Consider the following 15,565-nt stretch of genomic DNA (forward strand, 5'->3'; position numbering starts at 1 on the left):
ATGCCCTGTTTTGGAATGGTTGATTTCATGTGAAAACATATATTGCTTGGCAAGGTTACACAGAGTGGTAAAATGCTTTGCAAGGTTACACAGAGTGGTAAAATTTGATCAAGTATCTGGATTTTTTTTTCTGTTTATACCAAGCTTTATCTCTTATGTGGAGGAGATATTTGAGTTATTTTGTTATCCATTTATTTTTGTTGGAGCTAATCACTCTCTTTACAGAATGAAATAATGTCTCCTGAAGTTGAATTATTGTCTGTAAGGGTAGTGGCTGTTGCATTGGGGGGTCTTGGATAGAGAGTATGGTGGACTAGTCAAAAGTGGAAAGGTGTTTTTTTTTTAAGTTTGGCAATAGGATTGTTGGATTTTGATCCAAATGCTATGAGTTTGGGGGTGTACTTAACCTATATTAAGAGTTATTCTGTAAATACATCTTTGTATTATCATATGGAGGACTGGGGACCCCATGAGCAATACCTGTTTTGGTTGCCCATATGTGGGTTACTAATTCCTGAATTTGAGATCAGCACCTCCCCCCAAGTTGTGTACACACTGTTACTGTGCTTCCCATACACAGAACAACCAAACTCTCTGCAGAGGACACTTGAAAGCCTCACACCACTCTGCTTCCCAAACAGCTAAAAGAGCCTAATCTCATAAGGGGATTGGTAGACTTTCAGATGAGGTCTAATCTGATCGAACAGTTGATAAAGGAGTTTTATTGGGTTGAAAATTCCACTGAACCCACTACCACTGGTCAGTGTCTTTTGTAGTCTGATTGGCCACCAACTTCAAACTGATGATATTGAGCTGGCTAGACAACAGAAGAACCAGACCTACCAAAAACTGATACGCATATTTTCTTTGGGGATCCACATGGTACCATTCTTCACATATACATATCACACTGTAATCTACTGTAAGACTAAAGAATCTAAGATCCTAAAACTAGATAGCACCACAGTGGGAAAAAGGCCAAATTCCCAATGATGGCCAACTAGTTAGTTTCCCTGGGAAAAAAAACTGTGGAAGTGATCATTCACTAAATTTAGCTTTTGATTGATTTAGTTCAATAAATAGGGATTTGATGGTTTGCGTTTTTGACAAAATGATATAGACCTGGGTTACAATGAAGGGCTGGCCACTCATGGTACAACTTACCACTATCAGTAACTCTTAATGAATCCCAGGGTTAGCTTAATATTTATTTTATTTATTTATTTATTTAATTTAAACTTGTTGACCAGGTTTGTCTGTCTGAGCTAAGTAGCCCTTTTTCAGGGAAGGCCTGGGGAGAAAAGCTCCACATGTTCTACACATTATCATTTACAAAAATAAGTAAAGAATCAACAATTGGTTTACAGAAAATATTCAAAGCAACATATACATGAAAAACAAGGATTTACTACAATAAACTAATCATTATGTCTGTCAGATTTAGAATCCTACATCATTCAGAAAGAGTAACAAAACTTTTGTCACCAGATGTAAAATCTTATATTATGCAGATAAGAATGTTATGTAATGTGCTTAGGATAGAGAAGTTAATGTGAGACAAGGTCTAGAGAGTTAGAGAAAGTTACATAGGTTGTTAGCAGATAGTGGTGTGCAGTTAGGGTTGATAAGCTGTTTAAGGGGGGTTGGGTACAGAGGCAGGTCCACTGACTTAACAGGTATTCTTTAGTGGCTAGCTTGACTAAGTTGCTTGAGTGACCTGATCTCTAGTGGGAGTTTGTTCCAGGCCTTGGAAGGATTATAGCTATAGAGAATACATCCTTTCTTAGTTTTAGGGTTGTGGATTTGTAGCAGATCTAGGTTAGCGCTCCGGAGGGATCTAGCAGGTGAATAGTGGGAGATGACAGATGATAGGGTAGGACAGTAAGAAGGCTGATAAAGGATGGAGTGAATGATGTGGAGTTGAGGGAGAAGAAGCTGGTGAGGTAGTTCAAGCCAGTTAACGTGTCTGAGTGAGAGACAGTGATGTGACTTGTAAGATTGATGGGCTGCAAATTTGGCTATCTTGTTGTAGGTAGATTCAAGTTTGGCAAGGAGTGTGGAGTTGAGGCAAGTAAGAATTTGACAGCCATATAATAGACTGGGTAGGAGGTAGGCATAAGTGTGAGTTACTTTAGCTTCACTGGTGAGAAACTTTTTGTTGTGGTAGAGGAGCCCTAGTTTCTGATGAGTTTTCTTGATACAGTTGTTAATGTGTAGATCGAATTTAAGTTGGTCGTTAATGGTGACTCCAAGGAGTTTAGTGCTAGTTTCCACCTCGATGTGTGTGTTAAGGGACAGGATTGTGAAAGTGGATTTAATGCGCTTGTAGTTTTTAGGAAGAAAAAGCAGTAGCTTAGTTTTTTTTGGGTCAATGATAAGTTGGTTATCAGAGAGACAATTTTCTACTGAGTTAAAGGAAGTCTGTGTTATAGAGATGAGTTCGGAGGGAGAGTCAGCAATAGTGACGACAGTAGAGTCATCAGCGTATTGGACCAGTGATGACTGAGGTCAGGAAGAATAAAGAAGATTAGTGAAGATGTTAAAAAGTAGTGTACCAAGGATGGAACCCTGAGGGACAGCCATTTTAACTGGGAGAGGAGGGGAGAGTGCAGATTTCCACTTCACTGGTTGAAATCTGTCAGTGAGGTAACTGGAAAACCATGCCACAGTAGCAAGGGAGAAGTTACGGTTGGTTAGTTTGTGCAGGACGAGAGGGTGAGAAATGGTGTTGAAAGCTTTAGAGAGATCTACGAATAGGCAGGAGATAAGTTTGTTGTTATCTCTGGCAAAGGATATAGTATTAAGGAATGATAGTAGGGCAGTAATAGTACTATGCTTTGGTCTAAAGCAGATTTTCAGAGAGTAGGTAGTGCATAGCTTGTTTATGTATGCATTTTTCTAGAACTTTAGAGAGAGGAGAGAGGATGGCAGTTGGTCTAAAATTAGTGATGTCTGAGGAGTAACCTCCTTTATGTATTGGTAGAGTGAAGAATTGTTTCCATATGGAAGGACTTTGGACTCTGAAATGGAATGGTTGATTAAGATAGATACAGGGATAATAATAATAATAAAAAAGATTAAGATAGATACAGGGATAATAAAAAACAACAACAATAACAACAACAGAAACAAGCTTATTTCAGTTGAAGTGCACATTGTAGAACTGAGTCCAAACCCCTCAGCTGTTTCCCTTCTAGTTTTCTCAACAGTACAAAGAACTTATATCAAGTTTTCCCAGGTCACTTACATTGATTACTTTATCAGCAAAAAAAATTGGGACTTGTGATTTAAAAGCATGATAAATTAAATATCTTAAATCTAAAACATATGTACCTTTATAGTATTTTTCTCTCACCTGGGGTCTTTTACTTCACTACTGTAATGATGTAAAGACTTTATACTAGTGGGTCAGTTCCTCGGTATATCAACTGACAAATTATTGTGCTGTATAGCAGTATATGGCTGTGAATTTGGAATGGAATGACATACTGCAAAGACAAATCTCCTTACTTTTCCTGTGCAAAGTTCAGCAGGTTCTTCACTCTCGAATGCTTCGTGATGACTTCATTGACTTTGTTCTGAAGCTGAGGTACTCTAGCACAGTGTGGACTCTTTGCAAGAAAGGCCTCACACTCTTGTATTTTCACAGTCTTCTCTTGCTCGGTGTTATACACAGTAGTAGCAATATCCTAGAAAAACTCAAGGAAGCAGAGAAATTAAAAATACTGTAGATATTTCATCTATTTACTGCTCTACAACTCCACTTTAATATGTATATAGCAATTTCTTAGTTCTGCACTTTATTCTGTGTATTATACTTTTCCAGATTTTGCATTGGATTGATAAACTTGCAGTAAACTCAAATAACCAGAATAATTTCAGACATTGCTCTTTGTGTCACAATTTTTAGCACAGTCTTGGCTCATATCTTTATCTTATGGAAAATCATGAAGCAAGTACCTTCAGGTTCATGGCACATCTATACCCGCCCATATTCTTGCTTATGGCAGCCTATACAGATGTTAACAGAAGACCTTTAGACAGTTTAGTCCAGTTATGCTGGCCTTGTGCAGGAGCATATCTCATTCCCTCTTCATCCATACCAGGAAAATCCCTACTGCATATCCAGATTCCAACCCTTTGCCAGTACATTCTGGATCCTTTCATTTTATCAAGGAAGCATACCTCTCAATCGCTTAGTGCAAGAAATCTGGACAAAGCCTAAAATAATGGCGGAATAAAGGCGCACAAATAGGGACAGATTTTAAATATTGCTCTTTTAAACTTACAAAGTTATTACAATAATTAGAACTGTGTTAACATACATTTTCTGAAGGATAGGAAATCTGAGACTCAAGTGTATTATCATTATTAAGTGATTTCAGTCACCAGTGCTTTGTTAGAAAAAACACAAACCAAAAATATGAGAGAAAAATCTGGACATTCTGCACACATTTGTATAGTTGAGAGGTATGCAAGGAAGTAATTTTTTTTATGCGGGGCTTCAATCTTTGAACTTTTGGTTGCCATCTATACATGCACCTTTTCCATTTGTTTTCTCTATTACTAGCATACCTTCTGACTCTCCTTATGAGGCCGAATATCCATGATATATCAGAGGTATTACATGTTGATGAAATATATCCTGCTGAATTCCATCGTAATGAATTAGAAACTTGTTGATCTTTCTATTTCCTGACAATATTCTTGTTCTAACAGGATACTGAGAAGAACTATCGCTCCTGTAAATATCATCACCTTTTCTGCAATTGTGTGACCATGGAGGTAGAATATAAGTAAGGGGGTATGTAGGGATGAAGTCCACTTTATAGGGTGGCAGGGGCCCTGTAAAGACCATTGAGTTTGTGTTTTTTTTGATGAGTCGTATAGTTAAACAATTGTGACTGACTAGTTAGTTCACTGGGAGTCATTAGATGGAACTATGTGGGGGAGGGAGTATAATATATCTCTTGTTTCCCTTTTGTACTGTACAGTGTGCATATTATTCCCAGTAGCTAAGAGTCCCTCTTCACAGAGCATGCACCTAGTTATTGTTATCATCCTGGAAAGCTTTCATTGCACTTAGAACCAGGTGGATGTTTATTTTCTGACAATGTCTCCTGAAACAAGCACAGCATTACAGATGTATCTTCAGAAGCATCTGCTGTAATGGAAAGATAAGAGTTACACTTGTGGGGACAGTGGTGTTAGACAGCTTAAGTGTGCTGCACTGTGCATGCATCGTGATCTTGTGAAAATGTGTTTTGTCAACAGTGCTGAAGCATTCCTGTAGCAAAACAATATGTAAATATGCAGTAATTCTACTTTCTGATAAAATTTTAAGGGAAAGAGATAGGGGTAATGCACTACATAATGCCTCACCTTCCATGCATAACATACAAGAAATGTTGTTGAGGGTTGTGAGATGACAATAGCATCTGCAAAGAAAAAAATGAAAATAGAATAATTAAATTTTAGGCCAACAGAATGGCGATAGTGCATGACTGATAAACTGTTGCCATGTTAGACTAGGGTCACATAGTTATGCCACTCTCAGGAGGCACAGGGATGATCTTAACATATAAATAATTACTTTGAACAGTGCAAATAGCAAGTTAAGTATTTTTGCCAAATAATTAACTATTACATTCTGCAATGTGACTTTTGAATTTGGCAATGATTGGAGTGGGATGGAGGAACCAATAGATGACCCCTATAAATGTCTTCAAAAAAATAAGCATTATGTGCTGAGGTAGTTATGCTTGGTATTTGGGCCTGCACTTATTTATTGCATTTTGATGAATCAACAGATTCCAGTGAGCCTATAGGACCTTTCAGAGGAAACCTGTAGTGATATTTAGGATCTACCTTATCTCCTTGACAAATCTGAGTTCACATACCAATAGCTTGACTACAAGAACTCATAAATGGCAGCTCAAGATCATGAATTGTGATTGTTATATTATGAGCAAATATGACAGAACTTTCCCGCTGTAACCTCCATGGGACCAAAATTCTACCTAATACATTCAATTACTGAAGAGTCACAAGAAACCCAGCCACTGGGGATGCACAATCCAGTGCATTTCTTTGTGCTGGTCCTAAGCCCGGATAAATGGGGAGGGTTGCGTCAGGAAGGGCATCTGGAGTAAAACCTCTGCCAAATTACTTATGCGTAGAACATTTCATATTTCCATACCGGATCGGTCGAGGCCCAGGTTAACAACGACCGCCACCAGTACTGTTAGCCAACAGGGTGCTGGCGGAAATTGGGCTACTGTTGGCCGAAGGAGAAGAGGAGGGGGAAGGCATGACCGAAGGCAGGAAGAGAGGAGAAAGGTTAAGAGTGTAGTAGTGAGGGTAGGAACTTTGAATGTTGGCAGTATGACTGGTATAGGGAGAGAGCTATCTGATATGATGGAGAGAAGGAAGGTTGATATATTGTGCGTGCAAGAGACCAGATGGAAGGGAAGTAAGGCCAGGTGTATAGGAGGCGGGTTCAAATTGTTCTGTCATGGTGTGGATGGCAGGAGAAATGGGGTAGGGGTTATCCTAAAGGAACAGTATGCCAAGAGTATTTTGGAGGTGAAGAGAGTGTCTGATAGAGTGATGTTTATGAAGCTTGAAATTGATGGTGTAATGATGATGAATGTTGTTAGTGCATATGCACAAGTTGGGTGTGCGATGGATGAGAAAGAAAAAAATTGGAGTGAGTTGGATGAAGTGGTGGTGAGTGTACCCAAGGGTGAGAGACTAGTGATTGGAGCAGACTTCAATGGGCATGTTGGTGAAGTGAACAGAGGGGATGAGGAAGTGATGGGTAGGTATGGTGTTAAGGAGAGGAGTGCAGAAGGTCAGATGATTGTGGATTTTGCGAAAAGGATGGACATGGCTGTGGTGAATACATATTTTAAGAAGAGGGAGGAGCATAGGGTGACATACAAGAGTGGAGGAAGATGCACACAGGTGGATTATATCCTATGTAGGAGGGCCAGTCTGAAGGAGATTGGAGACTGTAAAGTGGTGACAGGGGAAAGTGTAGTTAAGCAGCATAGAATGGTGGTCTGTAGGATGACGCTGGTGATCAAGAAGAGGAGGAGTGTGAAAGCAGTGCCAAGGAATAAATGGTGGAAGTCAAAAAAGGATGATTTTTGAGGTGGAGTTCAGGGAAGAGTTAAGACAGGCACTGGGAGACAGTGAAGATTTACCGAATAGCTGGGTAACTACAGCAGAGCTAGTAAGGGAGACTGCTAGAAAGGTGCTTGGTGTGACATCTGGACAGAGGAAGGAGGACAAGGAGACCTGGTGGTGGAATGAGGAAGTACAGGAGAATATACAGAGGAAGAGGCTGGTGAAGAAGAAGTGGGAATGTCAAAGAGATGAAGAAAGTAGATATGAGTATAAGGAGATGAGGCGCATGGCAAAGAGAGAGGTGGCGAAGGCTAAGGATAAGGCATATGGAGAGTTTTATGAGAGATTGGACACTAAAGAGGGAGAAAAGGACCTGTACCGATTGGCTAGACAGAGGGACAGAGCTGGGAAAGATGTGCAGCAGGTAAGAGTGATAAAGGATAATGAGGGAAACGTACTCACAAGTGAGGAGAGTGTGTTGAGTAGATGGAAAGGGTACTTTGAAGGGATGATGAATGAAGAGAATGAGAGAGAGAGAAGGTTGGATGATGTGGGGATAGTGAATCAGGAAGTGAAACAGATTAGCAAGGAGGAAGTAAGGACAGCTATGAAGAGGATGAAGAATGGAAAGGCTGTTGGCCCAGATGACATACCAGTGGAAGCATGGAGGTGCTTAGGAGAAATGGCAGTGGAATTTTTAACCAGATTGTTTAAGGAAATTTTGGAAAGTCAGAGGATGCCTGAGGAGTGGAGAAAAAGTGTTTTGGTACCTATCTTTAAGAATAAGGGTGATGTGCAGAGCTGCAGTAACTACAGAGGGATAAAATTGATCAGTAACAGCTTGAAGTTATGGGAAATAGTAGTAGAAGCTAGGTTAAGAAGGGAGGTGATGATTAGTGATCAGCAGTATGGTTTCATGCCAGGAAAGAGCACTACAGATGCAATGTTTGCTCTGAGAGTGATGTTGGAGAAATACAGAGAAGGTCAGAAGGAGTTGCATTGTGTCTTTGTGGACTTAGAGAAAGCATATGACAGGGTGCCTAGGGAGGAGTTGTGGTATTGTATGAGGAAGTCGGGAGTGGCAGAGAAGTATGTAAGAGTGGTACAGAATATGTACAAGGGTAGTGTGACATTGGTGAGGACTGCAGTGGGAGTGACAGATACGTTTAAGGTGGAGGTGGGATTACATCAAGGATCAGCTCTGAGCCCTTTCTTATTTGCAGTGGTGATGGACAGGTTGACAGATGAGATCAGACAGGAGTCCCCTTGGACTGTGATGTTTGCAGATGACATTGTGATCTGTAGTGAGAGTAGGGGCCAGGTTGAGGAGACCCTGGAGTGGTGGAGATATGCTTTAGAGAGGAGAGGTATGAAGGTCAGCAGGGCTAAAACAGAATGCATGTGTGTAAATGAGAGGGAGGATAGAGGAATGGTGAGGATGCAGGGAGTAGATTTGGTAAAGGTGGATGCGTTTAAGTACTTGGGATCAACAGTTCAGAGTAATGGCGAGTGTGGAAGAGAGGTGAAGAAGAGAGTACAGGCAGAGTGGAATGGGTGGAGAAGAGTGTCAGGAATGATTTGTGACAGACAGGTACCAGTAAGAGTGAAAGGGAAGGTCTACAAGAGGGTAGTGAGACCAGCTATGTTATATGGGTTGGAGATGGTGGCATTGACAAAAAGGCAGGAGTCAGAGCTGGATGTGGCAGAGTTAAAGATGTTAAGATTTGTACTGGGTGTGACTAGGATGGACATGATTAGGAATCAGTATATTAGAGGGTCAGCTCAGGTTGGACAGTTTGGAGACAAAGGAAGAGAGGTGAGATTGCGTTGGTTTGGACATGTGCTGAGGAGAGATGCTGGGTATTTTGGGAAAAGGATGCTAAGGATGGAGCTACCAGGTAAGAGGAAAAGAGGAAGGCCTAAGATAAGGTTTATGGATGTGGTGAGAGAGGACATGCAGGCGGTTGGTGTGAAAGAGCATGATGCAGAGGACAGGAAGAAATGGAAACAGATGATCCACTGTGGCGACCCCTAACGGGAACAGCTGAAAGAGGATGATGATGACTGAAGAGTCACAAGACTAAGTTCCATTTTGCTCACATTTAAAGGAATATTCCGCATTTGCTTATGTAACATGTTCCAACTACCTTCCTCCCAGCACAAAACCATCAGTTTTGGGCTGATAACGATGGTTTGTATGACCTCAATAATTGTCAAGTGTTCCTATTAACTAGTGCAGAACAACAGCTAGTTATTTTGGTACTCTGAGCCATTCTCAGATCTAGTGCTCTCCTCAACTTCATGTCAAGGAGCTAAATAAATAAATAAAAGCTTTAATAAAATGTAGCAAACTGCTTGCTACAGCGTACAGCTTCCGCCACACATGAAGCACTGCAGCCGTGACCACAAATGCAGTACTGACATTCATTAATTTATGGATGTCGGTACTACATTATCATTTGCCAGTTGTACCCCCTAACAACTTGTGACCAGGTCAGCTACCCCCTTCACCCCAACCCTAGCTATACATCTGCACTAGTCCAGACCTGTGGATCGTTGTATACTGGAAGGACTAGTGAAATAGTATCTATCAGTACAACTTGGTTGGGCGCCGGGCTGGCAACTCGACACTGTAAAACTCCACTGCCAATCATGAGCGGACAGGTGATCCGCTGTGGTGACCCCTAACTGGGAAAAGCTGAAAGAAGAAGAAGAAGTACAACTTTGTATTGCCATATGCCTATTTACTGAACCATTGTAAGGGGGCCTGATCAGGTTGAAATGCCTACCTAATAAATAACATTTTAAGGAGAATAAAGTCCATTTCATTGCTAAACACACACTATTAATATCTTTTTTCAGTATTGCTTAATTTTGTCATGCTATAGCACACATGGTAAACCACACCTTGAATATCCTGTGACAACACTTCTTCCAGACCTATCTTGAATGCATCTGTATATGAGAGGTATATTTCTTAGCAAATGTAAAATTAGGAGTGTGAGTCTATGCTTGTATCCTGTGATAGGCTGGTGCCTTGTCCAGGATCAGTTTCTCTGCCTTCCACCCACTGAATGCTGGGATAGAATCCAGCTTCCTCAACAGTCTGAGTTGGAGAGAACGGAAAATGAAACAGTGAATGAATACATCAGTGCATACTATTGTATTCAACCACAGTTTGTCTCCCATGCTGTGTGTAATAGTCTGTCTTCAATACAAAGCTTTTAAAGTAGGTAATATCAGAATGAGTCTTAGGACACCAAGCTCCTTCTTTTTCATTAGATTGTAAAGGTGAAACTTGCAGGTAGATTTGATAAAAAAAAATCACAATATTAGCGGCTTCAGTACCTTTCCTGAATCCTGAATATGAACCAGTTAAGGAATTAACAGGGGTTCATAACTCACCAAACTTAAAAAAAATCTTGATAAAATACTAAGTAACTATGGGCATATTTAGGATACACAACCAAAAATAAGCTTTATAAGGTAATGCAATATGGAATCAGTAAACCTCTTTCAGTATTTTGTATTTTCAAACTAAATTAGAAATACTACCAGATACAAAAATGTGATTCCCTGAATAACAATCACTTTGTTTAGGTTGATACTTCTAACTCTAGAATGGCAGTTGTACTAAAGTAGATGTTATAAAATTCATGAAGAGAAACATAAACACAACTCCCAAATGGTAGGAAGAAGAAGAAGGAACATACCTATTGAGTATTAAAAGGGAGAGCAATTCAAGTACTCTGAATAAACAGCATACAGTAAACCAAGGTATGCAAATTAGAATATATTCTGACTAGGCAGATGGCTGAAAAAAACATTAGATATGTCAAGCCATATGCTTTGGAAGCATTAAAGAAGTGCGTGTGGTGTAAAAATTAACACAGGGCAAAAAGGTAGAGTAAAGGGCTAGAGGTGACGTGGACAAGTGAAAGTACTATATAATGACTTTAACTGTATCATACATGATCAATAAAGGGAGGAGAGTAACACCAATTATACAATAAAAGGGGATTACTATGCAAAATCGTTCATGTTGTTTGGATACAACAATCAGTGTAAACACTGTAAATCCAGTGTTAGCAGTGTAGCGTAAACATTGTAAATCCAGTGTTAGCAGTGTAGTGTAAACATTGTAAATCCAGTGTTAGCAGTATGAAGATGTCTGGCTTGCTGTAGGTGTTGAAAAGAAAACTTACAGCTAACCATGGACATCTTTCACCTTCTGAAAACCGAGAAAATAAATAACCTGCAATTGCCGGGTGTTTGTAAGTTTCTAAGCATCCTCACATAATAAGTAGGATGCTTATGGACTCCTTTGTCTTAGAAAAAAAATAAACAAACAATATGTCAAGGAAGTAACTCTATGTTATAGCATTTCACTGGCAGCTTTGGCGTGATAAACATCCACAGGAATGTGCTTTTCAGTTTCACATTAAATAGTTGATTACAGTCAGTCAGTATAGACAGGCACTAGATTTGTTCAGAAAATACACTGTGATGCAAAACTTGTTTATTCATTTGCTTTTCCCTTGGAAGAATGTTTGATTTTCTGGTAAATGGGTAAGGATTACAGTTAGTATGCTAGTTAGTAGAATTCAGTGTTTACTCCTCTTTAGAAAATGCAACTTAATAAAACAATCCGTTGTTCTAGTCACATGCCATGCCCTTGTAAATTTTTTATTTTAAATTGATGACAATTTACTATCAGTCAGCAATGTCAGCCATTAGATTTTCATGTTTCTCAGTATTCAAAAAACAAACCTCAACACAAAACATGTAGCTTAGTGTTTTTAAGTGATTTTAAAGTACTTTTTTAAATTATCTCTGATTTTGGCTATTTGTTCCATGCTATTGTTGGTTTTATCCAAAATTCTTGAATACTGAAGTTAAAAAGGAGCAGAACCCTACTTCTCAGCTGTCCATGTTTTCACAGAATGTCCAGATTTTTGCCTCATATTTTGGTCTTTTCCTCATAAAATATTTGTTTTCTGGCAAATCATTAAGGATTGAATTCACTAAATAAAGAAGGGCATTTGAGCTTCAGACTTTACATTTTCCAGAAAATGCTTTGTAACACAAAACCTTTTATTCTAGCAAAATTCTAAGTTTATAAGAGCAAAATTTAAAACATGTCCCTATTTTTGGGCCTTTGCCCCCCCCCCATTATTTTTGGATTTGTCCAGGTTTTTTGTGATAAGATGTTGCGAGGTATAAGCAGAACAGGAAAAGAAAACCTGGTAAATGGAAGGTGAAAACACTTTATAAAGGTTAAGATTTAGAAGTCCTTTCAAGGATAAAAATTCCTAACCAGAATAAAGTGTTTTCAACTGTAGTCTACAGGATACATTTTTTGTATGAATGTGTCTCTGAGTCCCCTGTGGAACTTGGAACTGTATTTTAAAGGAGATTTGGTTTTCTCAGGAGAATCAAAACTATTTTGGGAATTTACTTAAATGACATTGTTGCAAGGGGACAAGGGTGGGAAAGAAAGACCATGTCACCTTACAAAGTTAAATGAATAACTTAAGACACTTCTTTTGCTAAATACTGCCACTGCCTAATATTTGCTGTATAATGCTTAAATACAAATGGAAGAAAAGTGTAGAGCACTATTTATTTTATTGACTGCAAAATGGATAAGTACATAAGAAAATGCAAAAATAAATAAATACCTAAACTGCACAATTATCACACAAAAGTGATGCAATTTTATAATAGCAATAACCCAATGCTGAGTGTGGGTAATACTTGATTTACCTATGGTTGGCGTTCTTTGGTCACAGGAGTGACCCACACCAAATGTGGGTAAATCAAGCATTACCCACACTCAGCCAGTGAGTATAGCTAAATTAGATAAAGGAATAGGAAGGATATGATAGTCCAGAGAACAGAAGAGGAACAAAGCAGAGAATCAAAGCACAGAGGCAGACTGGTTAGGTTTTCTTATGCTTTCCAAATAGAAAGCATTACCTCTTATTTCCTATTCTTGTAGTCTCTGAAGAAAGAAGAAAACAGATATTTGCTGTATTGCTTAAGCCATTTCACAGAGCAGGGATGTAGTGCTAAAGGTTTTGGCCCCTATCTTGATCAAACTTTTGTGGACATCTAGTAACAGCTGGTCTGACTTCTAAGGGTCATGAGTCAGTATTTAATTCCACCCATGTGGGCCCTGCAGAGTTCCATAGTTAGGGGGCTTACGTACTAGAGCTTACCTGGTAGTGAAGGCCATACACTGTTGGAATTCCTTGCTGAAGTGTGATTCTCAAACAATCTGGAAATATATCACTGATTGATAAGTATATTTCTTGGTATTTTAGCCTTTCAGAGTTCTGCATTTTGTTAATTTTGCCTGACTGAATTATTTTATTCATTTTCTGGCATTGTTTTCTGTTTCTCATCTGCTCTGAAACTGCTTCCCTATTCCTGTGGTGGAGTTTATAAAACTGGTCTAATAGATTTTGTGTTAGCTGATTGCTTCAAGGCTTGCTGATTTAAAAATAGTTTCTGTTTGTAAATTCTTGCATACACTGTTGGAAACTCCTAGTGTTCTGGCTGAAGTGTGATTCTCAAACAATCTGGAAATATATCGCTGATTGATAAGTATATTTCTTGGCATTTTAACCTTTCAGAGTTCTGCATTGTGTTAATTTGATTTGGCCTAACTGAAGTATAGTTTCTCATCTGTCCTAAAACTGCTTTCCTCCTATTCCTATGGTGGAGGTTATAAAACTGGCCTAACAGCTTTTGTGTTATCTGATTGCTTCAAGGCTTGCTGATTTAGAAATAGTTTATGTTTGTAAATTCTTGCATACAGTGTTAGAAACTCCTGGTGTTCTGGCTGAACTGTGATTGTCAAAAAATCTGGAAATATATTGTTGATTGATACGTATATTTCTTGGCATTTTAACCTTTCAGAGTTCTGCATTGTCTTAATTTTGCCTGACTGAATTTTTTTTTGCCTGACTGAATTATTTTAAATATTTTCTGGCATTGTTTTCTGTCTCTCATCTGTCCTAAAACTGCTTTCCCCCTTATCCTATGGTGGACTTCATAAAACTGGTCTATCAGCTTTTGTGTTATCTGATTGTTTCAAGGCTTGCTGATTTAGAAATAGTTTCTGTTTGTAAATTCTTGCATACACTGTTGGAAACTCCTGGTGTTCTGGTTGAAGTGTGATTCTCGAACAATCTGGAAATATATCACTGACTGATAAGTATATTTCTTGGCATTTTAACCTTTCCAAGTTCTGCATTGTCTTAATTTTGCCTGACTGAATTATATTTTCACCTGAGTGAATTATTTTATATTTTTTCTGGCATTGTTTTCTGTTTCTCATCTGTCCTGAAACTGCTTCCCATCTATTCCTGTGGTGGAGTTTATAAAATTGGTCTAACGGCTTTTGTCTTATCTGATTGCTTCACAGCTTGCTGATTTAAAAATAGTTTCTGTTTGTAAATTCTTGTATACACTGTTGCTCCTGGTGTTCTGGCTGAAGTGTGATTCTCAAACAATCTGGAAATATATCATTGATTGATAAGTATATTTCTTTGCATTTTACCCTTTCAGAGTTCTGCATTGTCTTAATTTTGCCTGAATGAATTATTTTTTTTTGTCTGACAGATTATTTTATATATTTTCTGGCATTGTTTTCTGTTTCTCATCTATCCTGAAACTGTTTTTTTCCCATCCCTCCCACCCTATTCTTGTGGTGTTGTTGTAGCTGGTGGCTTTGCAGTTGCCCAGCCCTACTGTAAATTTGATCTGGGACACCTGTCCCAGTCTGGTGTTCACTCTACTTAATATAGAGAGAACATTTGAGAAGGCCAACCCACTTAGGTTCTTAACCTTGAATTTTTCTTCTGCTCTTCCTTCCTCTCTCCTTGCACTTTACTAAAAAAATAAATTGTACTTTATTTTGCTTTTGCCTCTTCTTAAAAGTATTTAATTGTATTTATTCTGCTGCATTTATTACTGCTTGGTACTAGCCTGATTAAATTGTAACTGTTATTCTAAGCCTTTTGGTTTAACCACTTGGGCTTCAGACCAGTTGTTTTACATTAAGAAGGTTTGTGGTCTGCACTGTTGTGGAAGGACAGGTAGCTTACATCCTTCTAAGTTGGGAATTGCTGATTTAAGGCTCCTTGTCTGTTATTTTAAAAGAGTATTAGTTCTGGTTTAAGCACTTAGGCTTCAGGCCAGTTATTTTACATTAAGAAGGTTTGTGGTCTGCACTCTTGTGGGAGGAGAGGCAAGATTCTGCCCTTTTGAGCTGTGAATTTCTGGTTAAAGGCTTATTGTGCCTGCTTATTTAAACTATTTCTTTCTGAAATTGGTGCGCCTTGTTTGCTGTAGCATAGACTAGATTCAGGCACGCTGAATCTAACTTTGTTTGTATAACTTGAGCACTTATCCAGGCCATCTTTTT

At 38.8% G+C, this 15,565-nt stretch overlaps 1 protein-coding gene across 1 annotated transcript in view; it reads right to left on the minus strand.

The window, feature by feature from the left end:
* The window catches only part of LOC122816337 (periplakin-like), a 416,450-nt gene that overhangs the window by 158,044 nt on the left and 242,841 nt on the right, over nt 1-15,565 (minus strand). Inside the window, exon 13 of the mRNA XM_044089064.1 lies at nt 3,511-3,689. Coding sequence (XP_043944999.1) covers nt 3,511-3,689 — 179 coding nt within the window. The remainder of the gene's footprint in view (nt 1-3,510; nt 3,690-15,565) is intronic.

This window comes from Protopterus annectens, chromosome 12.part0, assembly GCF_019279795.1.
Source record: "Protopterus annectens isolate FY-2018-M chromosome 12.part0, PAN1.0, whole genome shotgun sequence".
NCBI lineage: Eukaryota > Metazoa > Chordata > Ceratodontiformes > Protopteridae > Protopterus > Protopterus annectens.